The sequence below is a fragment of the Lissotriton vulgaris genome, chromosome 9 (genome assembly GCF_964263255.1).
Source record: "Lissotriton vulgaris chromosome 9, aLisVul1.2, whole genome shotgun sequence".
Taxonomy (NCBI): Eukaryota; Metazoa; Chordata; class Amphibia; order Caudata; family Salamandridae; genus Lissotriton; species Lissotriton vulgaris.
The window spans coordinates 728,835,164-728,862,927 of NC_141697.1; the positions used below are offsets into that span (position 1 = coordinate 728,835,164).

A 27,764-nucleotide genomic window follows, 5' to 3' on the forward strand; every position below is an offset into this window, starting at 1 on the left:
TTACATTGGATTGCGGGGTGATTCCACCCGTAATCCCTGCACGCATGCTGAAACCTGCTTGACTCTTTCCCTCCCCTCCCCCCCCATTTACAATCGTCTTTTTCAAACTTCCACCACATTTTCTCTGGTTTGTTATTGCCTCGGTTCTTCCCTTTGGACCCTTGTCTCCACCCTTCCTCTTTGCCTTTGCTCCAGTAGGGATGAAAAATGCTCTCTTTGCTGCTGACACCTGCCCTGGCTGCCACCATGTGCGTCGTGAACCCTTCCATGTCCTGGCAATCCCATCAATTTATCACCCACACCTACATCTTCTCTCAGAAACCTTCATCATATCTCAGCCATGCATCTCCCCGATACTGCTTCTGTGCCTCATGCACTTTCTACTCATATAAAATTAGTGATGCTGCGCTCTGGGGGAACTTCTGAATGAAAACGCATGCTATTTATTTTGATTTATATTGATAGTTTTGTATAGCGCGAACAAGACCCTTGCGGGTATCAGAGCGCTTTACAAGGCACTTACAGTTGATTGACAAACACATAAGAATACAATGAATTAAGCGAATACATTCATGGTGAAAGTTAGCGACTAGCACATATCAGCAAGAATATATAAGAAAGTTCAGGTGAATCCAGATAACAAGATCGCTTTCACTTCTTTTATGAAAAAAGCAGCGGACGGATTTAATCTTGTTTCTGGGGGCAAGGCGTTCCAAATCCTGCGGGCCATTCCTGAGAAGGTACGATTGTAAGTTTTTGTCTTGGAAAAACGTGCGATTTTAGTAGAAGATTATCAGAGCTCCTAGTGGTTCTGCTACCACCCGATAGTACTAGTTTCTCGACAAGATAGCTCAGTGTTTTTTGGTGCAATCCCTTGTGAGTCACGCATGCGATTTTCAAATGGATTCTGGCCTCAAAAGGTAACTAGTTGAGGGCACGGAGGTCGGGGGAAATGTGGCAGTTTCTTTTGGAGCCTGTGATGAGTCTAGCAGCTGTATTGATTGAGGCTCTTAGCGAAGCGGTTGTTGATCTGGGAAGGCCGCAGAGAGCGACGCTCCCATAATCCACTCTGGGAATTACTAGGGATTGGACTGCCTCTTTAAAGTCATTCGCGGGTATGAATGGTTTCAGTCTTCTCAGTGTGTTCATCTGAAAATTGTCTGCTTTAGTTGCAACGCTGATGTGTTTCTGTATGTTTAGAACGTTATCCTAGGGATTTCTCAGAATCAATAATGCGAGGTTGACAATCGAGTGCAGTTAGGTGCTGCATCCATTCGCGGATCGTGTCTGTTTGGGGGGAGCGATAAGGAGAAATTCAGTTTTTGGTTAAAGTTTTAAATGGTTGTTTGCCAGCCAGATCTGTGTTTTTTGGAGCGTTGACTTAAGGGACTTGATGTCTTCAAGAGAGTCGACCTTAATGTAGAGCTGTGTGTAGTCAGCGTACATGTGATATTGGATGTTTGAGGAGTTGAGAAGCTCCAGTGAGTGGTTCCATAAACTGATTGAAGAGTGTAGGGGAGAGGGAGTGTTCTGAAAGCTTTCAGCCAATTCTCTATTGATCTTTCTACTCTGGGCTTGTGGCGGTCCCACCGGCCATTGTCCTTTTTGTCTTGCGCCGCTAAGTCTGCCTGGCACACTTCCAGCAGTAAGAAAATGTCTATGAACTCCTTCTTCCTCCCTATTTTAGTGGGATGAGATGGGCCAGCCCTAACAGTTTTGTGGTTGTAGCGGGGGTTACTCTGGGAAGGGCGTAGATGCTGGCTGGCTTCCCGTTCTGGACCCAGCCCTCCCCTGCCTGCTCGTGCCCCCACCCCGGGGGCCACTGTCCCCTCCTTAGTGGTCACCCTGGAGTCTGGCTAGTGTAGGAGACTAGGATCTGCTGCTTCTAGTTACCCCCACTTTTTGCTGATGTATCACGGTTTTTGACTTGGACTGACTGGGATCCTGCTAACCAGGACCCCAGTCAAACTGTTCTCTCCTTTAAATTGATTGCATGTACTTTTAGGTACACTCCAGATTGGATACTGGGGTTCCGTTATCAGTCCCTAGTATGTGGTACACCATGTACCCAGGGCATAGGTCCCCCAGTGGCCTCCCAGGGACTGCAGCATGTATTATGCCATCCCTGAGAGACCATTCAAACTGACACCACAGGTCTGCTACTGCAGTCTGTGTAAGGGTGTGCATGCACCCCTTACTTCAATATAGGTTCATTATATCTATTCTAAATCACTGTACATATAAACCCATAAGTCACCCCTTTTGCAGGTCTTATCAATCCTAAAGGCAGAGTGCAGGGTTTTATGTGAGAGGCTGCTCCTGCATGAGCAGAGCGCCTCTGCAGCCTTCGGAACCTATTTTCCGGGGTTGTTTGTGATGCAGCCAACCATATATATTTAAGTGCATTATAACCTCACGGTAAACACTAACTTTAAAACGGCTGCTTAGAAACATGTCGTGTCAAACACCTTGGAATCATACCTCCACACCAGGTGTATGATCCCTCCCTAGTAGATCCACTACTGTGGATCACTAAATTACCCGGTACTAGCTTTCTCAACCTGGGCATCACAAAATGGATGCTGCCAGCCACAGACATGCGTCTGCCCTCCAGCTGCTGAGCTGAGCTCGAGCAGGGAAAGGCTTGACAATAGGTTTCCTGTCACAGGGAGGTGTGACCACCTCCCAGACAGGATTTAGTGTATTGGGGCTGGGTGGGTGCCCTCTGAGAGTGCCTGAACGCCTGCACAGGGGGCACATTTGGTGTCTCTGTGCATAGTCCAGTTCAATCCGGTTGCAGGAGCCATTTGCTCCTGCTTTGGTGCAAAACTGGACAAAGGACATGGGTGTAACCACCTTTCTGTCCTGACCCTCCCACAGGTTGGTCCCCAGAGTTTGTCCAACCCCTTCCTTGGGTATAAAGTAGGAACCCTGACTACAGTACTTCAGATGTTACTTGGACTAAATTCTGCAAGCAGAAACCAAGTACTTCGACAATCTACACTACGCTGGATGACTGAAGAATCTCCCTTGGAGTAAATGAGTTACTCCCCTGCAAGGCAGGCACTTTTAACACATCTGACCGGTTTTCATCTCCCGAGCTCCTGAGGACAACACAGGAGGTGGGTTTCTGAGCATCCCTGAGGTTGATCTGCCCCCTCAGCAATTCTGAGAACAGTATCCCTCGTGGGGACCGTGCAACCCGAACCCCTGTGTACTTTTGCAGCAGCATATGCTTTTTGGCGATCCCTGAGGCTGTGTTTTGGGCTATGTGTAGTCCTGACCCTAGCAGTAATTGCACTGAAGATTTCCGGCCTACACTCCACGAGTGTTCCGTGGGCTGGTATTTCGTGAGTCAGCTCGAGGTCCCTTCGGGATCCCTGGTCCGATGGCCTGTGGTTCCCTGTGAAGGTAACTTTGATTTCTCTTGGTCTTCCCTGGTTGCTCCAGATGTGCCCTGACTCCCCATAGCTTGGAGAGTGTCCAGGACCTTGCTAGTCCTCACCGTGACTTGTTGGCTCTGCCTGCGTGGGTTGCATTTGGTAAGGCTTGTTGGTGTTCAATCCGTACACTGACCCCTCAGCACTCAACATCCTTCGTGGTTTCCATCTTCCCGGCTGCATCACTTCTTTGAGTCACGCCATTGAAAATGACAAGGGTTTCTGGCACCACTTAACCCCTATTCACCCGGCTCTCCTGGGATAGGTTAACACTGGTACTTCGGTACTCACAGGGGTGCTGGCCTTAGAACCCTCTATGTTCCAAAGGGTTTGCTTTAAGTCCTCTCCAAAGTGTCCTTAAACTGTAATTTTCCAACTGTTACTTTATCATAGTTGTATGGAGCTCGCGTCTGTTCTCACACTGCACCCATCCTCTGTGGGGTCTACTGGGTCACTACTTTGGGTGGCTCCTTGGGGTCCCAGCGATTCTACGTGCTCTAGGCACTGTCTAGTCAAGTCGTTGTTGTTGCGCCACTTTTTTAGTAGATGGTTCGGTCTCCCCTTGGAGCCCGCTGTGTATTGTGCTTTTTACTCTTGTTCTATTGATTAACAGTTGTGTGCCTTGTGCTCTAATCTCGTGTAAAGGTTAGTAGAGCGTGTTAAGCAATAAATACATTTATTTTGTATTTTGTATATCCCTTGTGTTGGAACCGGCCTCGTGGCGTGGTCCCGCTCCCCCTGCCTGGTGGGCCCTGGACAACATTGCCCATGTCCTCCGGGCTGAAGAGACCCTCTCCAACCATGCATGAGGGCCGCCACAATGGGGGACCCCCGCTCTCCCCCCATCAGAACATGGCGACTCCGACTCGCCCACACTACGGGCCCGATACCTATCCTGGGCCACCCTCACAGGCCTCGACTCCATCTTGGGCCTCCCTCATCCAGGCCTCGTGACCTCGGCCCGACCTCGGCCACGCAGCCCCTGTCTCGGCCACTTGGCACCTCACGGAGGATGAGAGTTTCGATGGGCCTTCAGCCGCCCCCGGACGCCGGGTTTCAATCGCCCTCCTGCCTCCCTGGGCGCTGGCTCCACCCCCCTGCTGAGTGTCTGGTTGCTTTCATCCAGGCCCCTCTGGCCCCCAGGTGCGAGGGTCCGGACATCAAAGGACTTCAGACCTATATCTGGGGCAGCCCTGGAATGGGTCAGCAGTTGTATCCTGGAGTCGAGAGACACCGAGAAGAACTCATTTGAGACCTGCTGGCGCTGCCGCGGTCCAACCTCGCTGAAACCATCTTTGGAGCCCTGCTGGCGCTGCCGCGGCCCATCCTCGCTGAAACCATCTTTGGAGACCTGCTGGCGCTGCCGCGGTCCAACCTCGCTGAAACCATCTTTGGAGACCTGCTGGCGCTGCCGCGGTCCAACCTCGCTGAAACCATCTTTGGAGACCTGCTGACGCTGCCGCGGTCCAACCTTGCTGAAACCATCTTTGGAGACCTGCTGCCGCGGTCCAACCTCGCTGAAACCATCTTTGGAGACCTGCTGGCGCTGCCGCGGTCCAACCTCGCTGAGACCATCTTTGGAGCCCTGCTGGCGCTGCCGCGGCCCAAACTCGCTGAAACCATCTTTGGAGACCTGCTGGCGCTGCCGCGGCCCAAACTCGCTGAAACCATCTTTGGAGACCTGCTGGCGCTGCCGCGGTCCAACGTCGCTGAAACCATCTTTGGAGCCCTGCTGGCGCTGCCGCGGCCCAAACTCGCTGAAACCATCTCCGGAGCCCTGCTGGCGCTGCCGCGGCCCGACTAAGTAACCCCCCGGCTCGAGGATTGAGAGCTGAGCGCAGGGTATCCCCGTACCCGACTGGTACCAAGACTGTCCCGCTACCCTATTCCCCCAGCTACCAAAGACTTTAAGGATCCCTCGATCCCTTCGTATTGTATTGCTAAGATAACCTGCCTAGTTTACTGATAAAGACTTTGAGAATCTATCCTGTCCGTCTGTAGTGGCATAGTGTTCGAGCTGTACGATCCTAAGAGAGGAACCTCACCCGGAAGCCTCTCGACCGCGCTCGGCCAGTTCTCAAAGGAGGGGTGAGACTGGGGTGGTCTGGCAGGGAGCCCCTGCCCTCCCCCCTAAGGTCGCCTTTCTAACACCTTGTATGGTTCTCCTTTCATTTGGTTATTCAGGAGGTTCTAATATGTTAAAACAAGCTGCTTTTCGTTCCTTTGAGACTTTTCCTGAAGGCTGCTCTCCACACCCTACCACTAGGATAGCGTTCTTTAAAGGTTTTCTTTGACCTAATCATCAATAAGGGTCTATTGGACTGGTGCAAGGTGCCCACTTTAATTAATGGACAGCATATACCAGGCCAACTTCTCACATTGATGTGCAGCGGTTGGAATTCAAGCTTGCTACTGTTTTAACAGATAATCTCATTGAGTAATTAACTGAAAACCACTAACGGTATTTAGGTACATATAATCAAGAATAAAATAAGAAAGTTCTACTGAACTTGACGTTGGGTAGTCAAGGGTCTAGCCCACCCTTTCTCCAACTCAGGAGAGTTTAGTTCCCACTAGGTTGGTGCCTACACCACATAACACTAGTATGTCCTCTAGAGGAGAAGCCAGTGGGTCTCTGCCAACTAGGTATGAAAAGATCTCATTCCAAGAATTGAGAAACGTGTGCATCCAGGAAGCTGAGGACAGGGAGAGGACCCAGCAGTCAAAGCCCAATAGAAATCTTAGTGCTAGGTGACCTCAGAAAGACCACAGGGTCTGATGAGGTAGGTAGAGGGGCGAGGGGCTGGGGCAGTGGATGAGGAGAGAGCAGGAAGTGAACTCTTCGTTGATCTGGACTCCGCCACTGGCCAGGGTGATCAAGATGATTCTAACCTGGACAATCCAACTTTGTCTTTAGGTGGAGGAGAAGGCCCCAGTGGCCCTCTCTTTAATCCCCCAGGAAGGGTTCAAATCTCCCTCTCGGGAATCTAATCATTTCAGGTACGTCTCTAGGGACCTCTATTTCTCATAAAAGAGAATCCGCTTATGATAAGAAGTGCCAGTTTCTTGACTATGAAAGAGCTAAGCTCAGGATCAAGAGTGAACAATTGGACTTAGACAGGGAATCCATAGAGCTCCAGAGAGCTTCCAGAAGGATAGGGCTAAAGCCCCATGGTGCCAGCAACAGTGTCCCTAGACCTAGAGAGTATACACATGATCATAGGAACCTGAACACGATGGTACCTCCCTACCAGAATGGGGATGACATCCACAAATGGATAACTGCACTACAGGGCCTGTAAAGTACAGAGGGCCCCTCGAGCAGTGGGCAGGTATCTTGTGGCTCTCCTTTGCTGACAAAGGTAGAAACAAGCTCCTCACTCTAAGAGAAGAGGATGCAGATGATTACTCAGTCCTGAAAAGTAGTCTCATAGATGGGTTTGGCTTAATCACTGAACAGTACAGGATTAAGTTCAGAGCCACCCAGAAGGCCCAGTCCCAGGACTGGATTGACTTTGTAGATTGTGCTACTAAGGCTCTGGAAGGCTGGTTACTTAGTGGTAAAGTGTGTGATTTATTGTACAATTTAATTATGAGGGAGCAGATCCTTAATAATTGTCAAAAACAGTTGTTTCATCAGTACCTGGTGGAATCTGATCTCTCCCCAAGAATTGGGAAAGAAGGCAGACAAATGGGTCAAACCAGGGTAAAGTAGAAAGCTCAGAACCAAGGTGGCGACTCTAAGAAGCAAGATTCTAAAACCACAGCTAAGGGTGGGAAGAAAGGTAAATACCAGAAGTCTTCACAAGGGCTGCATAAGTCTTCATCTGGTGGAGAGAAATGCTTTCAACCGAACAAGCCCTGGATCCTGGAATAATGGACCAGGTGCCTTCCAAGAGAAGGAGCAGTAAGGGTAAGGCTGTGTTTCTCCCCCCCCCCCCCCCCCCACCACCCTGCCTCAGAATACAGATCAGTCTCTGAGGGAGATGATCTTAGTCCAGAAGAAGGAACTGTCTCAGAGGAACTTGAACCTGACCAGGTTGAGTTCCTGAGGACAGGGAGCCCTTCCAGGGCAGATCTGAGCCAGGAGCAGCTGAGCTGCCCCTCTCTTGAACCCCCCCCCCCCCCCAGACAGCAAGCTGCTGCTGAGAGTGCCACTGGGTCCCATAGGATCTACTGGGATGATGGGCTCTTGCACTCGGCGACTAGAGACTCCAAGCTTGGTGCTACCAGGAGGTTGGTTATACCTCTGAAGTTTAGGGTCTTCATGATATCCCATTAGCAGGACACTTAGGCCAAAACAAGACTTGGGACAGACTTGTTCCTCACTTTCATTTGCCACATATGTTAGAGGACACAAAGGAGTTTTGTCGCTCCTGTATCACCTGTCAAGCCAGTGGTAAGGCAGGTGGTACTACAAAGGCCCCCCTGATACCACTACCTGTGGTGGGTATTCCATTTGAGAAGGTTGGTACTGACTTTGTTGGTCCCATGGATTTTCAAACTGCATCTGGGCACAGATTCATACTAGTGGTGGTGGACCATGTCACTAGGTATCCAGAGGCAATCCCTCATAGGGCAACCACAGCTTCTGTTGTGGCTAGAACCCTTCTGGGAATATTTTCCAGAGTGGGTTTTCCTAAAGAGGTAGTATCAGTCGGAGGTTAAAACTTTGTCTGGTTACTTGACTGCTGTGTGGAAGGAGTGTGGAGTAAATTACAAATGTATCACCCACAATGCAGTGTGTTAGTTGAGAGATTCAACAAAACCGTAAAGGCCATGATTAAAGGTCTCCCTGAAAAGCTCCGACGTAGATGGGACGTTCTTTTGCCCTGCTTTCTCTTTGCCTACAGAGAGGTTCATCAGAAGGGGGTTGGTTACAGCCCTTTTGAACTTATGTTTGGACATCCAGTTAGGGGTCTTTTATGTCTAGTGAAGGAGGGATGGGAGTTACTTCTCTAACTCCCGAAACATGATATTGTGGACTATGTACTTGGTCTCCGCTCCAGGATGGTTGAATACACGAAGAAGGCATCCAAAACCCTTGAGGCTAGTCGGGTCCCATGGCATGACCAAAAGGTTGTGTTGACTGTTTATCAGCCAGGACAGAAAGTATGGGTGTTGGAGCCTGTCGCCCCAGCAGCCCTCCAAGACGAGTGGCGTTGCCCTCATACAATCCTTGAACAAAAGGGAGAGGTTACCTACCTGGTGGACCTTGGAACTCCCAGGAGCCTCCATAGGGTGCTCCATGTGAACAGGCTCAAACCATATGTTGACAGGGCAGACATGGACTGGCTCATGGCTACTGATGAGGGACAGGAGGAAGAGAGTGATCCACTCCCTGACCTGCTCTCACAGAACCCTGGTGATGGTTCGGTTGATGGTGTAGCCTTGGCAGGCAGCCTCACTGGCCAGCAGCAAACCGGTTGTAGGCAAGTCCTGAATCAGTTCAGACATATGTTCTCACTGACTCCAAGTCAGACTACCTGGTGCACTCATGAAGTGGACACAGGTGACAGTCTGCCTGTTAAAAATAAAGATTTGCAGGCAACCTGACCATGTCAGGGACTTCATCAGGACTGAAGTCCAGAAAATTTTGCATTTGGGAGTAATTGAGCCCTCCGATAGCCCTTGGGCTAGCCCAGTAGTCTTGATACCAAAACCTCACACCCAGAATGGCAAGAGAGGGAGGAGGTTCTGTGTTGACTACACAGGTCTCAATGCAGCCACTAGGACTGATGCCCATCCAAAACCCAGGGCAGATGAGCTTATAGATACATTGGCCTCAGCCAAGTTTCTGAGCACATTTGACCTGACAGTTGGCTACAGGCACATCACATTAGCGGAGGATGCAAAGCCAAACCCAACCCCTAGTGGGCACTACCAATTTGTGGTAATGCCCTTTGACTTGAAGAATACACCTGCCACTTTTCAAAGATTGATGAACAAAGTCCCTACAGGTCTGGAAGCCTATAGTGTAGCTTATCTAGATGATCTTGATGTCTTTAGCTCCACTTGGGAGGATCCCCTGGTCCACCTGAGAAATGTTTTGGATGCCCTGCAGAATGCAGGCCTCACTATCAAGGCCACCAAGTACCAGATAGGGCAGAGTCAGGTTGTATACCTAGGCCACCTTGTGGGTGGAGGTCAGGTTCAACCATTGCAGAGCAAAATCCAGACCATCATGGACTGGATTGCTCCAACCATCCAGACTATGGTTCGAGCTTTCTTTGGCCTGACTGGGTACTATAGGAAGTTTGCCAAAGGATATGGATCTATAGTGGCCCCTTTGAATGACTTAACTTAATGCCTAAGAAAGTTCAGTGGGCAGTTAGCTGTCAAAAGGCATTTGATCACCTGAAGCAGGCCATGTGCACTGCTCCCATTCTGCTCAGTCCTGACTATTCCAAACAATTTATCGTTCAAACTGATGTATCTGAGTTGGGGGTATGGGCTGTGTTCTCACAACTAAATGAAGAGGATCAGCAGTAGCTTTTATCGGCAGAAGGTTGACCCCCAGAGAGAAACGTTAGTCAGCTATTGAGAGGGAAGCCTTTGCTGTGGTTTGGGAATTGAAGAAGCTGAGGCCATACTTGTTTTTCACTCACTTCACTCACTTCACTGTTCAGACCAACCATAAGCCCCTCTTGTTGCTAAAACAGGTGATGGGTAAAAACCCCAAACATTTGAGGTGGTCCATTTCCCTACAGGGGATGGGACTATACAATGGAACATAGACCTGGGAGTAACCATGCCAATGCAGATGGACTCTCAAGATATTTCCACTTAGAACATCAAGACTCAACTGGTCAAGGTTAGTTTAATGTCCCTACGTTTGGGGGGTTTATGTTGAAGAGTAGGATCTGCTTCTTATATTTACCCCCACTTTTTGCTGATGTATCAGTTTTCGACTTGGACTGACTGGGATCCTGCGATCTAAGACCCTAGTCAAGCTGCTTTCTCCTCTAAATTGATTGCATATACTTTAGGTGCACTCCAGATTGGATACTGGGTACCCTTATCAGTCCCTAGTATATGGTACACCATGTACCCAGGGCATAGGTACCCCAGAGGCCTCCCAGCGGCTGCAGCATGTATTATGCCACCCCTGAGAGACCATTCAAACGGACAGGTCTGCTACTTCAGCCTGTGTAAGGTGGTGCAGGCACCCCTACTTCGATGTAAGTTCACCGCTTCTATTCTAAATCACTGCACATATAAACCTGTCAGTCACCCCTAAGGCAGGCCTTATCAATCCTGAAGGCAGGGTGCGGGGTTTTATGTGAGAGGGTGCTCCTGCATGAGCAGAGCCCCTCTGCAGCCTTTGGAACTTATTTTTCAGGGTTGTTTGTGATGTAGCCAACCATATATATTTAAGTGCATTATAACCTTGTGGTAAATACTAACTTTAAAACGGCTGCTTGAAACATGTTGTGTTTAGTGTCAAACACCTTGGAATCATACCCACCTGGTGTGGGTGGTATGATTCCTCCCTTGTAGATTCACTACTGTGGGTCACCGGGCTACCTGGTACCAGCTTTATCGACCATGGCATCACAAAATGGATGCTGCCAGCCACAGACACGCGCCTGCCCTCCTACTGCTGAGCTCGAGCAGGGGAAGGATTGACAATAGGTTTCCTGTCACAGGGAGGTGTGTCCACCTCCCAGACAGGATTCGGTGTATTGGGGCTGGGTGGATGCACTCTGAGAGTGCCTGACAGTCTGGCCTGGGGGCACACTTGGTGCCCCTGTGCATAGTCCAGTTCAAACCGGTTGCAGCCACGAAACTGGACAATAGACATGGATGTAACCACCCCTCTGTCCTGACCCTCACATAGGTGGGTCCCCAGTGTTTGTCCAACCCCTTCCTTGAATATAAAGTAGGAACCCTGACTACAGGACTTTAGATTTTACCTGGACTAAACGTTGCAATCAGAAACCAAGTACTTCGACAATCTATACTACGCTGGATTACTGAAGTATCTCCCTTGGAGTAAAGGAGTTACTCGCCTGCAAGGCAAACACCTTTAACGCATCTGACCGGTTTGCATCTCTCGAGCTCCTGAGGACTCTGCAGCACAGAAGGTGGGTTCCTGAGCGTCTCTGAGGTTGGCCTGCCCTCTCAGCAATTCTGAGACCATATCCCTCGTGAGGCTGTGCAACCCGAACCCCCTGTGCACCATGTACTTTTAGAGCAGCATATGCTTTTTGGTGATCCCTGAGGCTGTGTTTTGGGCTGTGTGTAGTCCTGACCCCAGGTTGTAATTGCACCGAAGACTTCCGGTCTACACTCCACGAGTGTTCCGTGGGCTGGTATTTCGTGATTCAGTGCAAGATCCCTTTGCGATCCCTGGTCCGTTGGCCTGTGGGTCCTAGTGAAGGTAACTTTGATTTCTCTTGGGCTACCCTGGTTGCTCGAGATGTGCCCTGACTCCCCATAGCTTGGAGAGCCTCCAAGACCAACTGGTCCTCACGTGACTGTTTTTCTCTGCCCGCGTGGGTTGCATTTGCCCAGGCTTGTTGGTGTTCAATCCGGACACTGACTCCTCATCACTTGATATCCTTTGTTGCACAGCTCACCTCCGGACTTTGGTTGTCGTCGACATCTCCTGGTCCCCGTGGCTGCAGAGTCCAGCATCCTGTCATCTCACCTGAAGCACCCAACAACGGTGGGCATTCGTCTACCGAGCCCCTGGTCACCCTGAATTGACCCATACTCTGCCCCCTCTGCTTTCAGGTTCTTCTCACCTCTGATCCAGGCTTGGATTCCACCGGACACTTTTTATCTTCCCGGCAGCAGCACTTCTTTGAGTCACGCAATTGAAAACGACGAAGGTTTGTGACACCACTTGACTCCTATGCACCCGGCTCACCTTCGATACTGACAATGGTGATCGCCTTAGAACCTTCTATGTTCCAAATGGGTTTTCTTGAAGTCCTCTTCAAAGTTTCCAACCGCGACTTTCCCATAGAATTTGCTCGCGTCTGTGTTCTCAAACTGCAGCCGTCCTCTGTGGGTCCCCCGTGTCACTACTTTGTGTGGTTCCTTGGGGTCAAATCAATCGATTCTATGTGCTCTAGGCACTGTCTAGTCAAGTCGTTGTTGTACTCCTTTCTTAGTAGATGGTTCGGACTCCCCCTGGAGCCTGCTGTGTATTGTGCTATTTACAGTCGTTCTATTGATTCATAATTTTGTGCCTTGTTCTCTAATCTCGTATAGAGGTTAGTAAAGAGTGTTTAGTAATAGATACATGTGTTTATATATCTCTTGTGTGGTTCTCCTTTAGTTTGGTTATTCAGGAGGTTCAAATCTGGTAAAACAAGCTGCTTTATATTCCTTCGAGACTTAGCCTGAAGGCTGCTCTCCACAGCTACCACTAGGATTGCTTTCTTTAAAGGTTGTCTTTGACCTAATCATCAATAAGGGTCGTTTGGACTGGTGCAAGGTGCCCACTTTAATTAGTGGACAGCATATACCAGGACAACATCTCACGGTTAGGGTCCCCCCTTCTCTTTGCCTGTGGCCCTTTTCATGCTGCCCCCTCGGTCCGCCCTCAGGTCCTGCTTCTGGCTGCCCCCTTGCCCCCCCGTGCTTCACTCTGGAAGGGGCCTCCTGCTCCTGGCCATTGCCGCAGGGCATCCACGCCACCGGGTTCACAGCCCCTGGACCCCATGATTCCCCTTGAAAATCCTGTTGCCCCTGTCTCAGCCCTGTCTCCCATGGGGTTTGCATGGACCATGGCCCCTGCTTTGCCCTTTTGCTCCCTTAGATCTGTCCTGGTCCTTGCTCTGTGGGACCGTCCTGCAATGCCCTTACATGCCCCGTTTTACCGCTTTGCGCACAGTCCTGACCCTTCTCTTTGCTGATCGCTCTGGATCGCCCCTCCGCGTGTCTTCTGAGGGGCCGTCGTGGTGGCTACAGACCCTTGTCATCGCTACTCCCTTCAGTTTTTAAGCTGGACACCAGGGGTTTGTCTGCCCCTGCTGTATGCCACCTCCGTCCTCCTTACAGGGTTCTGGCACATGTTTCCGCAGCCTGGCAGTCCTTGTTCCACCTATACCCAATTCAGTGGCCCAAGCGCTATTCGCGTCCTTTCCTTGCCCTCCAGGACAAAGACAATGGCCTCAGCGCTGCTCACGCCTTTCCTGCTCTACTGCGGCGGCCGGCAACCTCCTGCTGATCTAGGGCCTTGTTTCCAGTTCTATTCTTTATTCCTGGCTGCTCCCTGCTCGCCTTGAGGTTGTGCCTGGCGATGCCTACTCAGGTTCTCTTTCTCGCGGTCCGGCCCTTTCCTAGCAGGCCCGCGTCAGCACAAAGCAAAGAGATGCCCCACACGTCCTGTTCGCGCCTTTTTGTCCTTTATGCTCGGCAACCGGAGACCTCCTGCTGGCCTCTATCCTCCCAATCCACCTCTGCCGGTGTGCTATTTTTGGTGCTGTTACTAACAATAGGTTTTCAATAGCTTTTCCTGTCAACCATTTCAGTGGCTCGTAAGGATGCAAGCCCTAGTCAGACTTAGACATTCCAACCTACAACTGGCAGGTCGTTCCGAATTCACTTCGTCAATTTCAGGCCTGTAATTTGTTCCGCTTCCCGGGGCCGGATTGAGCAGGTTGCCACACACTTCTGCCTGTACCTTTAAGGGGCGAGCCCAGCCTCCGATCTACTGACTTCCTTGTTTGTGGCCGCCCTCACTCCGCTGCAGGCGTTGCTCCTCGCTGCCCTACCCGAGCAACCGTGTGTAGCAAAATCAAAAACAACACCCCTACAGCACGCCTAACAGCCTTAAGGCAGGGTGCCTTATATTACATGTGAGAACATATCTGCGTGAGCGGGTATGCTCCAGTGCTGGTCAGTTCCATTGCTGCCAGTACAAGTGATCAGAGAAGTCATTTTAAAACGTGCTGGAAACTGGTGAAAACAAGTTCCCCAGCTGAATGATGGTGTCACTTAAAATAGGGCTGTTTGGTATCAAACATCTCTTAGTAATGAACCCACACTGCTTCCAGTGATGGATTTAGTAATAACTTCAACCCGGAGGGCACCTTAGAGGTACCTCTTGAAAACCTACCAGCTACTGGTGTGCTGACTAACTGCTTCTTGCCAGCCTGCCTCCAGAAACTAGTTTCTGACCCACAAGGGTGAGGGCCTTTGCCCTCTGAAGCCAGAGCCCAAGCCTGCTCGGGCAGGGGGTGTTTTTACCCCTCCCCCTGCCACACACACACACACACACACATGTTGACCTATAGATTAGCATTCCAAGGCAGGGGAGCTTCAAAGGGCCAACCGCCTTTGATATGTAAATCTGGTCTCTCTCATAGGAGAGAAAGCTGACCCCCCTTTTGACCAGAGCCCTTTGGCACCTGGACAGGCATGAAAACTAGGTAGTTTTAGATAGGCATGTCTGCCCTCAGCCTAGTGCCACCCCCATGGTGGGCTACCTGAAGTGGGTGCATCTTTTCAGAGTTGGCCATCTGGGTGATGGCAAACTTAGGAACTCTGGCACTGGAAGTGGTCATATAGGAGGCATAGTGACTCCAAGGGTCAGTAGCACTTTGGCTTCTACACTACACTCCCATAACACCCCTAAATCCAGTATTTAGGTGATCCCCGAAAGGTAGATCCTGACAACCTACAAAGCAGGACACTGAAGAGCTGCACAAGCAGAAGACCTTAGAACTGACTTAGTACCATCCCTGTCGGCATGTCTGCTGTTCCCCATGGAAACTGCAACAAAGTTGCTCCGTCTTGCAAGCTGTCATGCCTCCAAATCCTGGGAGGACTGCCTGTCTTCAATAAAGACCCACAAACTCCTGTGGAGCAGCGGAACAGCTTCCCTGCATCTTGCAGGCACCCCGAAGAAGGCTGCGAGTGCTCCAGACTGCAAAAACCCAACGCCGCAAAAAAACCCTGCCCTCCCAGGCTTCCTAGCACGAGCTGAAGTGGGCCAACAGTGCCTGCATGGTCCTCTAGAACCAAAGCCCACCTGGGGTTGCCCACTGTGAATTTCCCAACGCAGCTTGCATCCTCTGTTTGCAGGCCTCCTATACCGCAAGTGCTTCCGGTGATGAAAACCTGATGTCAATAGACACCTCTGTACTTGTCGTCACTGAAGAAGAGCACCAAAGGTATCCCCACATCCCTGAGTATTGCATGAGTTGAATTCCGCTGTTGGTTCAGCTCAAGTGGTCGCAGAGTCCAAGCCTTCAGCCTCTTTTCTGACGGACCCATCTCTATAGACTTGATTAAAGCCCAACGCTGTAACTCACCTCTGCACCCAGCTGCCCCAGTACTGCCCGGAGTGAACGGTTATTGATGCATTGGACCTTGCTCTATATTCACGTGAAGTCCAGAAGATTTGTCCTGTGTGTCGCTGTTGAGTGCCCGAATACAATACATGTTTTACCTCCATAGGTTAGCATAACCGCGAAGTGCTTCAATTATGATTTTAAAATACCAAAATCACCTGACATTGAAAAACACACCTCTGCTCCTGGATCCTCCATTGGTGACCTGTTGGTGCTGCCTAGGACCATGCCCCATACTAGCCTTAAGTCCCGGGGAAGGTTCCCGTAAGTCATTGTTATGCGAGGCAAGATGGCGGCCGCAGAGGGGTGGAGCAGTTAATCTGCGGCGGATTGAAAGCTGACCAGATGGGGGCCGAGACTCTTGGGCGCAAAATGGGCGGAGTGACCAAGGAGCTATGACTCTGCAACCCGAGAGGTGCTGACGGACGGCCCGGCAGACCCGATCATCACGGTGCGGCAAAGCAGTGACTGGGGCTGTAGCCACGTCCGAGAGGCCTGTGGCAGAGAGGCCTGCGAAAGAGAAGGCACCCAGCTGAGGTCGGCCGTCCCTGGGTGCACGCTGTGGGTAAAGAGAATCGGACAGTGGCAGTTCCTGTTTTCTCCCCTTCTGCTGCCCGGTAAGGAGAGACCTGAGGCGAGGAGACTGGGACCCGTGATTTGGAGGCCTTGCAGGAGTGCTGAGACGAGGGGCAGACTGGCAGCACTTTAAAAGGCAGGCGGGGTGCGTGCGACCCCCCCCCCCCCCCCTCGCGTCCCGATAGATGAAGAGCCGACAGTGTATAGGTGACCACCTGAGAAGTGATAACTTCGCCGGGGGACCGAGTTAGGCTGCACAGCGTGGGGTAGCAACTAAAGAATGGAGGCGAACTGGGTCTAGAGAGGCCAGCAACCCAGCGCTGCTGGTGGGCAGACGTGGGTGCACAGCGGGTGCTGATCGGCGGATACCTAGTCACTGGAAGGGAAGGCCCCCGCTTCCTATTTGCCCAGTTTTACCAAGGCCTTTATTGGGCCCCCGATCCAAAGAAGGCATTGTGCAGGCTTAGCTCAGAGAATCCAGCTGCAGAGCCAGGGCTATCTGCGAGCCTTGGGAGCCCTAGGGTGCCTGAGAGGTGCTCAGTGCTTGTATATGGAGCGGGGAGCAGGCCCATTTTGGCCCAGTGATTTCTGGAAGAGCGGAAAGTGAAGGACGCCTCGAGCCCCTAGGGACACCGGGGGAGATATTGTGTCCTTTTAAGAAATAATGGGGAGGCCCAGGCAATGCTCACGGTTTGTTTTCAAGACAGATCATCAATTAAACAAACAAATAGCAAGGAACAACTCTACATAAAAAAGGGACATCAAAGTGTATGTATGAAGTTTTTGGGTGTCGACGATGTTTCGATCCAAGAGAACAATGCAAGGATCATCTTTAGGACATTAGATAATCATGCCTGTTAATACGTGCCTAAGTATGTAGAGTTGGAGAAGAGGGGGGGGGCGGGAGAAAAACATAAAAGGGAAAGTTAGAGGGATGTATGTGGACATAACCTCCAAAACGGCGCAGTGACTTGATGTATGAATCAGTTGGGCAACTGATGGATACACCAAGTCACTGCGCTGTTTTTTTACATGCCATATCACTGTCACTGCACCGCAAACCCCCTTTTTTAATCTGAAACACTTTATCACTGCGCCAATTTTATTCTTTATGTGCTAGGTTACGTCGCAAATTTGCTGTCCATGTGTAAGGTGACTTCACCTTTTTAGCATGTGCTCGACTAAAACTGTCACTATATTAGCAGGTGCTTCTCTAAACCCTGCTACTGTACTTGACTGGCTAACTAAGTATTGGAGGTTACGTCCACATACATCCCTCTAACTCTACCTTTTATGTTTTTCTCCCCCCCCCCCCCCCCCTTCTCCTACTGTAATTTTATTTTATGACTGATTCATTATTGTATCATACTTAGGACACGTATTAACAGGCATGCTTATCTAATGTCCTGAAGATGATCCTTTCATCGCTATTTCTGATCGAATCGTCTTCGACACACAACTTCTCATACATACACTTTGATGTCACTATTTTTATATGTAGAGTTGTTCCTTGCGATGTGTTTGTTTAATTAATGATCTGTCTTGAAAACTAACCTTGAGCATTGCCTGAGCCTCCCCTAAATTTTTCCCCAACTGTATGTCTTAATGTCTTTGTAGTAGGACACAGGCTTGTGTCCCACTTTCAGTATCCTTGTGTGCTGAATCCTTAATAATTTTCGCCAATTTAAATATTGAACCTTTGTCAGGCTGGACATGTTTAAGTAATACAGTACTTATTGGGTCTGTATTTATTGCTTTTGGTTCATCTCTGTTCTCCACTAGGGACCACTGTTGTGTTAAATAATTGATTCCCAAGGTCCCTGGCTGACTTTATTTGGGTTACTCTTGTTGTTTAAAAAGCAGTGTACAGACAGACCATCATTATTTGAGACAATGATGACATTAGGAAGCCTTTAATGACCAAATCCATCAATGTTTGCCTTCTACCTCTCAGACAGAAGTGCCGGTAGAAAACGTATTTTTACCATTATTATTTTTGAATAATTGGAGATTAAAAGATTGCTTGTATACTAAGGTTCATGTGATTGCTGGTGGTAAGGAATGTGGGGTGAATCCATAGGCCCACCAGAACGCTGCTTCGACATTCTGTTTCACCACATTACTGCTTTCAGACCGTACCGTTCATGTTTGTTGTACAATGATGAAAGTAACAGAATGATCTACTACAAAATATTATAAGAGTGTACACAAATAGGATTGTATTCTATGGTATTTGTGTTTAAATATAATTTTTGATAGCGTTTTTAAGACTAATAATTAGATTTGTGATGTAAATATTTTGTATATGGTTGTTAGTAATGCTCAGTTTAATAGAACTATATGAAGTTTATTGATAACATAAGATGTCCCTTAACATACCGTGTCCCTTTAGATATAGAGGGCTAGTTCACCTATTTGAAGTATTTTTGTGTATCTTGCCCGAAGTGCAGTGATTACACTTTTTACTAATAAGATTTTTGACATGTTCTGAGTCAACTGGTGTATTTCTCTTTGTCAGATAGGCATCTTTCTTGACACTGATGTTATTTTGTAGGGTTGCTTTATAAAAGACCATGTGTTTTTTTAAATCCAATATATACATACATACCTGTGCTTTCAGTCAGCCATGCTTCCATTGGCCTGTTACTTTTTCGTTAACATTTTGCTTCATCCAGCCACAGCATACCGAATGGAGCAGTGAGTCTGGCCCCTAAATACATTGGCTCTTTTGTGTTTAGGTCATGGCATTCTGCGTAGTAGCACCAATGAATTCCAGCACTGGTAAAGCATGTAGGTCGGCTTTGGCATCCTAAAAAGAGACCTATCGCTTTCCCAAGACTTGTTAAACTGCATTGACTTGGTCATATCTACTGTGCCGGAGTTTAAATAGGGGTTCTCTATACTTGCTTACAAACATAACCATTTTTCATGTCTTAACCAACAAATGGCAACATTTCAAGTATATTACTCATGTTCTGCTCTATTCCTGTTCTGTACATATGCCCACTTAACTCAAAAAAACACATTTCACACTGCTGAATGACAGTATTTCAACTTCTGGCATGCGATTGCAAGTTTGTTGAAGCACCATTATCGGTGATAGCGAAGCAACACGTTCTAACCCTATTCTGGTATTCTCACCTAGGATTCCTTTCCTGGTTTCGAAATGGTTTGCTTGCCACCGGAATTGGGGTGATTTCTTTCGTTCAGAGTGATGTTGGCCAAGAAGCAGCTTATGGCAAGTATATTTCAAAATCTGTTTAATCCAGATCGTTTGAAGAAATTAATATTCTGTTTTTGTGATATTAAGGCGAAACATAATACCAAGGAAATAAGATCATGGTTTAAGTGCACAACTTTGATCAGCATCTACAATCACCATGCAAATTTAGTATGTCCTTCTTCCGGTTTATTGTAACACCAAATATTCTATATGGTCTCTGCCATTCTTGCTTTTTGGTTTTCGACGCTCTTTGCTGTGAAGTATTGTAAAATCTAGTTTTATATGGTAAGTAGAGATTGCACATACTGCTGTATTGTAAAATTTCTATAGGTTTGTTCAGCAGCTAATAAGGCTTTGATTTCCCCATGTTGTCACTTCCTCCTTACCATTATGAGTAAGTACTCTGAACAGGAGACTCATGGAGTCGAAACGCATGGAGAACGGAGACTGGTGTACAGCAGTATTCTTCTGCTTTTGTTGTGGGATATATATGTAGGTGTGTGTATGTATACGTGTGTTTTTTTTTCTCACTTAAAAACCAAAGGTTACAGGGACATTCTAGTTAGGCTTAGATTTCATTCATACAAAACCAGAACATTCAGCAGTTATAATTACCTGAACTAACTATAACTTACACCCCTGCACAGTTGCGGATGACCGCAGTATGTGAGGCAGTACCTCTGCTGCAAAGAAGCCAATAGGCATTCGGCGCAGGGCGAATCCGGTCTTGTCTAGAAATGCCCTACTCGGAAGACCGGTGTAACTCATGGTGACTGGGCACCATGTCATGCTGTGAGGACCTTGGGGCTAATTAATTTTTATATAATTGGCCTCCCCTACCTCGCATTAATGTTTGACCGCATAGAACATTTGTCGCTAGGAGAGGAGACTTGCTGACTTTACACTCTCATGTTTACGGTGACCAATGTGTAATAAAGCCATGGGAAACGCAGGCTCTAATACAGCATTGCCAGGCTTGTGCCACCAAATGAGTAGGTTAACAAACACCATTATGCCACACCATGCTGTTGTGTAATGCAGTTTGCTCTCATTGCCAGCCTCAAATTGCTCTCCCCTGTTTGAATTTTGATGTGCTTGCACGCGACATTAGCAATGCGTTGTGGGAATAGTAGTCATGCAATGAGATGTTTGACTTGACATTTTGTTTTGAATGAATAAAGGGGCTCACTACGCACCCTGGCGGCTACACCATTCAACATTTACTTTAGCTCTTTCATATTACGAGCGAACGCAAGAAACAGCACTAGACTGTGATGCGGGTGCAAGGGAGGTACACAACCCCTTCTATGCTGAACATTCCATCAGTCCTGTTTGAAATTTTAGAAACATAATATGAACATACAACTAGTTTTGTGGGGTCTTACCTGGGCTGAATATGAGTGATTTAGTGCCAGCAGGTCACCTCTATCTGTTGTTCACGGCAGTGCGATGCATAGGCAACGCGAAGTGTAACTATGTGTCAAGCGTAATGATTTAAACATATGGCCTCGGTTTTCAGATATTTTAGAGCAACATGAAAGTTTTTATTGTTATAATATGCTGGTGTTTATTTACAGTGAATTTGCTGTACTCTAGTGGTGTGGGTAACACTAAGTGTACGTTGACAATTGTTGATGCATCACGATATGCTTCATCATTTAGGATGTAAATATCCACATTTTGCAGATTTTATATGGAATGTATTTTTACGAAATTGTTCACCAGATTTTAAATTTAATTCCAGCTAATAAAGTAACTCTTCTATGTTTACGAGCATGTTGGAGTATAAATGCTATTCAACACAGAAAAGGGGTGAGGGTCCTAAAAGTTTAAACTCTACCACCCCTGACCCCCATGAATAACAAATGTACACACACGAAGGGGGTGAGTAGAGTAGACCACACAAGCAAAACACAAAAGACATAAACATGAATATCCCAAGCAGGCAAATCGCTCTGTTTGGAAAAACTGCCCTCACTCGCATACTGAAGCTTGGGATATTCATGTTTATGTCTTTTTGCTTGTGTGGTCTACTCTACTCTACTCACCCTTCGTGTGTGTACAGAGTATAAATGCTACCATTAAAATGGCACTCATCAGATTGAGAAAGCCTGCTGTGTCAGGCAAAACGCGTCTCTCTGTGCTGGGTTGGAGGAGGCTTAATTCAATAAAGAAGCCTTTACCTGAATGTCCTCATGTGTGTGCTCTTTCTCCTGAAATGGAGTGGAGATTTCTTTGATATATATATATATATATATATATATATATATATATATATATATATATATATATATATATATATATATATATATATATATTCAATGAAAAAACCATTGGTTTTAGGCCATATATAGTTAGGGATTTGCATTTACAAAACCTTATTTTACTCGCATAAAACCATTGAAATTCCATATATAGTTAGATGCGCTAACTATATATCGCGCACCCGCAATCCGCTGATGATGTCACATATTACATCATTCATGACATGCTCAGTGACATCACTGATATCACTGATGACATCTCAAATGACATCACTGATGACATCACTGATGACAACATCCAGTGACTGTATGTTTCTGTAAAGTTAAAATATGTCTTACATATTGAAGAATGAGTGGATGTATAAGTGTCTGGATGAAGGATTTAGTAGGTGCATGACTGACTGTATGAGTGAGTGATTAAATGTGTCTCACTGAGTGAATGGGTTAGTGACTAAACTGTCTTAATTTGTGCATCATTATGTCTGTTGTTCTGTAAACTGCTGCATGTGTTGATCAGCAGCTATATGAGTAACTATATGGGTTATTGATTGGTTGCCCAAGTATTTGTATGGGAGACTGAGTGTGTGTGGGTGGCTGGGAGGTGTATGACTTTGTGCATAGATGTGTGAGCAGTTGATTCACTAGATGTATGGGTTAAAAGTGCATGTGGAAACAGCTGTATGGGCGGTTGACTGTGTGCATAAGTGTATTGGTGAGTGAATGGATTTCTCAGTGCTACATGTCAAAGTAAGTACATATGTAAAACACAGTACATGTGAGAGTTGACATATATAAATAACTGTGCATAAGAGCGAGTGAATGTGTGAGTGGCTGTATGGATCATTGTGAACTGGTATCAGGGATTGTATAAGAGAGTAAATATGTGTTAGAATATGTTTGAATTAGTAAGGTGTGTATAACTGTATAGTTGAGAAAATGGAGGTGTGATTGATACTTTGCATGACTGACTAGGTGTGTGAGTAACTCCATGGATGAGTGACAGTCTGTGAGTGTCTGTTTACACTGAGTGGATCTAAGGTTATAGTAGAGTCTGAAGAGCTTCATCGTATTATCACATGAATGATGTCATCAGTGATGTCATTTGAGATGTCATCAGTGATGTCATTTGAGATGTCATCAGTGATGTCATCAGTGATGTCATGTGAGATGTCATCAGTGATGTCATCAGTGATGTCACTGACCATGTCATGAAATATGTGTTAGTATATGTTTGAATAAGTAAGGTGTGTATAACTGTATAGTAGAGGAAATGGAGGTGTGATTGATTCTTTGCAAGACTGACTAGGTGTGTGAGTAACTCCATGGATGAGTGACAGTCTGTGAGTTTTTGTTTACACTGAGTGTATCTAAGGTTATATTAGAGTCTGAAGAGGTTCATCGTATTATCACATGAATGATGTCATTAGTGATGTGCTCAGTAATGTCAAATGAGATGTCAAATGAGATGTCAAATGAGATGTCATCAGTGATGTCATTTGAGATGTCTTCAGTGATGTCTTCAGTGATGCCATCAGTGATGTCATTTGAGATGTCATCAGTGATGTCATCAGTGATGTCATTTGAGATGTCATCAGTGATGTCATCAGTGATGTCACTGAGCATGTCATGAATGATGTAATATGTGACATCATCAGCAGTGGATTGCGGGTGCGCGATATATAGTTAGCGCATCTAACTATATATGGAATTTCAATGGTTTTATGCGAGTAAAATAAGGTTTTGTAAATGCAAATCCCTAACTATATATGGCCTAAAACCAATGGTTTTTTTCATTGAATTTTCAAGGTTTTGTAAATGCAAATTCCTAACTATATATCGACTATAACCTATGGTTTTTTCAGTGAATTTCAATGGTTTTTTAATAGCAAATATGAAAAGCTTTAAAATGTCAAGTACGTGATAGATAAAAACTTTTTCGTGTTTATGCACGCTGATGTGCTTTGAACGCTGCCCCCCTCCCCTCTTTTCTCTTAGTAGTACTCTCTCTTTGCAGATAGTGAAGAGTAGTTAACGCAGGCCTTTACCCCCGTTGTAATCCGTCCTGCCTGCTTGTCTCTCCATTTGATTGATTATTATCCAAGCATTTACTGTTTTACAATTGATTCTCTTTGGTTCATTCTCTATTTACAAACAAGCACAAAGTCGCAATACTCTGTTTAGTCTTTGCAGATCGTGAAAAATCGTGTAAAAAAAGAAAAGTAATCGAGCAAAATCAGTAGGCCACTAATTGGATCTCTTTTTGACCTCGCTAAAATAGAAATATTATAAACAACCCTTCATGAGAAATACGAAAATAGTGAGATGAACTGAGCTCCACACCATGAGGGCTGCAAGACAGCTCGGCTCCGTCACCCATCCCGCCCAAAATAACGACAAACCATATGCAAATATTAAAAATATAGACAACACACCAGCAAAGAAACAGGGTAAAACATTTTATTAAATAACTATTTACATAACGTTGGTTTATAAGATGATGTCAGTAGTGGACCGATGTGTGAATAGGTCGGAAGCAGCACAAGGCGCCAAGATCCGGATGGCAAGTCCTGGATGTTGGGTGCCATAGTTCAGAGTTCTGAGTTTGAGCCTTTTTCAATGCCTGTGCTTTGTTGTTTCCCCTCCATCAAAAACAAAAAAAAAATATAAAACTGTGCAAAAATACAAAAAAATCAAAAAATGTTTACAAAAGCAGTGCTTGTAAGACTGTCTGAAGCTTATTTCCACCTACTGCAGCTTCACTATTCTCAAAGTAAGTGAGGGTCGTTTGTGGACCTGACTGCATTTGAAAACAATGTTATATGGTACCTCCCTAAACCGCTTGACGGAGGCCCCCGAGGGGCGGTGTGATGGCACGGACTCGGAGAAGACGCTTGGCTCCTACCCCCTCCCCAAGTCTTATAGCACTGGTGTCGCCTGGGATCGCCCCCGACATAGGCGGCAGGCTCCCGGGGTCCGGCGGAACTTTTTGCCTTTTGATGACTCTTCTATTCTGGACTTTGTCCCACAATCCGTTTGACCTGAAGACACGCTGTAGTGGGGCGCCCCTTTACCGTTTTAGTTGCCATTCCGCCCGCTTTTGCTACACTGTGCCTCTTCCGCCATTCAGCTGTTTTCCGCCCGCTCTTGCGACTACAGCGTCTCGCTCACCATGTAGTTAAGTTGCTCCCGCTCTTGCGGTGCAGCGATAGGCGGCTGCCACAGGACTCTCAAAATGGCGGCCGGCTCTTCGGTTTTGGGCCTGGTCCACTAAAATGGCCCTGGGACACCTTGGGACTCGGACGCTTCCCTGATAGGGCTTGGGTCCCATTCTCGAAAGCGTCCCCTCAGCCGTGAAGATTCTACAAAAGTCTTGGGGGCCCCCGACTCCCGCAGGCTTCTGGTGGGGAGCGGCTGCCATGTCTGCTCGTGGAATGGCCACGACGGAGCTACGAGATGGTAGTGCTCTCATGCTGACGCCAGCTTTATTCTGAAACATCCAGAAACACTGTAGACTACCAATTCGATCAGTTCCGGTAGCGCCCCAACATGACCCGGAAGAGAAGAACTTGCCCTCCCCTCTTTGACTGATGGTTCTTGTTGCCTGTCCCCTCTGTTGTCATTTAACAGAACTTTTTGGACTGCTGAAAGGGGTTGTGTTCCGAACGCTGGTTGGTGGAGACATTTTGACTATATTCTTGACCTACGTTGTCGCGTAATGCGTTATATGACACGCCGCGTTAGCGCACCCGAAAGTGATCCGGGGCGCGGCGCGCAGCGCGTAACGTAAGCATAACAGGTCATGTGACTTGTTAATAAAACTTTTCATTGGTTCATTTTACTTTCGTTATTTTAATGATGAAAAGCTTGGTCATATGACCTAAAAATTACGCTTTTTATTGTTTTCGAACATTTTTTTTTTTTAAACATATATGTTATAATATTCCAGGCTAATGTACTTTCCCGGAAAATTTACAACTGTCCTGCAAGTAAAATATATTCCTTTTTCGAGAAAAAGGGCGTTTCTTCGTTCCATGACGGAGCCGTTGAGTAAAAGAGACTCGGCCTGCTGTCTTAGTCGCCGATACGCCTGATTATCAGATTCTTATCGATCACTTTATGTTGCAGGAGTGGAAAACACAACTGCCCTTGACCATTTATCTTTACTACGTTCCTACATATTATACCTTTTATCCGTCATGTAATTGGACTGCTTTATTTCACTTGCCTTTTACTGATTCGAAAACAGTGACTAAAAGTAAAAACTTTACCAATGTAAATACTACTACCGTGTTTAGTTTTAAAAACCTTTATTGTGAAAATGTCAGTATACAAATACGGGCCTATAACCACGTGGGCCGGCCACGGAGCAAACTGAAATCGTATATGATGAGGAGACATTTACACTGTAGAGGAACGTAACGAGCGGGCCATTAGGTTGCAAGAACTAAGGAGTCTAACAGTTGCGGAATCGGTGGACGTACATTTTGTAATTAAAATAAGACAGGGCCACTTACAATAAAATTTTCTAGATATACATTTGCGGGCAAGGAGTTACGAGTCCCATTTATACCGGCGCCATTTTGGGCAAGGCCGGGCAGGTCCAAGATATAGTCAAAATGTCTCCACCAACAATCGGCCAGACCAGAACCCCTTTCGGCCCTTTATGCTACAAGATGGTGTCTTCCATTCAGAAAATATTGTTGGCAGCATTTTGAAAGGAAAGATAAACAGCCGTTCTCCTAGTGAGTCTCACATTGTTACATTTAGGAAGAATGTTGAAGAGTAATATGTGGAAAATCTGAAGCCATTTTTCTACAAACTCTCAATCAGCCTTGGATGGAAAAAAAAATCCTGAAGAATGTACAAACTGAAAACCAATTTTTGTCTGTATAGCATCAACAGCAACGCTTGAGTCAGCTTTGTGTCAAGCCGCCATTTTCATTCAATCAATAGCGTCCCCCTGCACACATTCAGGAACCTGGTCGTGTCTTCAGGTGAAACGGATTGTGGGACAAGAAGCAGAAAGGAAAAGGAAAAAAGTTCCGCCGGACCTCGGGAGCCGGCCGCCTATGTCATGGGCGATCTTTGGCCACACCAGGGCAATAGTGAAGCTGCAGCAGGTGCAAAAGAGCTTCAGACAGTCTTACAAGCACTGCTTTTCTAAACATTTTTTTGTATTTTTGCACAGTTTTATATATTTTTTTTTTGTTTTTGATGGAGGGGAAACAACAAAAAACAGGCATTGAAAAAAGCTCAACCGTGCAGGGCGCCTTGTGCTGGTTCCGACCTATTCACACATCGGTCCACTACTGACATCACCTCATAAGCCAACGGGGCACCCCACACTGACTTTCGGCGCAGCATTGTAGGATGGCCACACCAGTGCGGCAACTTGCTGGACACCACCTCGGTGCCATCCGGATCTCGGAGCGTTCGAGTCACTGTACCGCAAGAGTGACCGGAACTCAGCTGGTCACGCCGTCTTTCGGCGCAGCATTGTAGGATGGCCATACCAGTGCGGCAACTTGCTGGACACCACCTCGGTGCCATCCGGATCTCAGAGCGTTCGAGTCACTGTACCGCAAGAGTGACCGGAACTCAGCTGAACACGCCGTCTTTCGGCGCAGCATTGTAGGATGGCCACACCAGTGCAGCAATTTGCTGGACACCACCTTGGGCAATAGTGAAGCTGCAGCAGGTGCAAATAAGCTTCAGATAGTCTTACAAGCACTGCTCAGAACTCTCAACTATGGCACTCAACATCCAGGACTTGCCATTCGGATCTTGGCGCCTTGTGCTGGTTCCGACCTATTCACACATCGGTCCACTACTGACATCACCTCATAAGCCAACGGGGCACCCCACGCCGACTTTCGGCACAGCATTGTAGGATGGCCACACCAGTGCGGCAACTTGCTGGACACAACCTCGTTGCCATCCGGATCTCGGA

The 27,764-nt window shown here is 47.2% G+C and overlaps 1 protein-coding gene across 1 annotated transcript in view; it reads left to right on the forward strand.

The window, feature by feature from the left end:
* The window catches only part of TMEM160 (transmembrane protein 160), a 59,383-nt gene that overhangs the window by 14,732 nt on the left and 16,887 nt on the right, over positions 1–27,764 (forward strand). Inside the window, exon 2 of the mRNA XM_086938468.1 lies at positions 19,473–19,565. Coding sequence (XP_086794594.1) covers positions 19,473–19,565 — 93 coding nt within the window. The remainder of the gene's footprint in view (positions 1–19,472; positions 19,566–27,764) is intronic.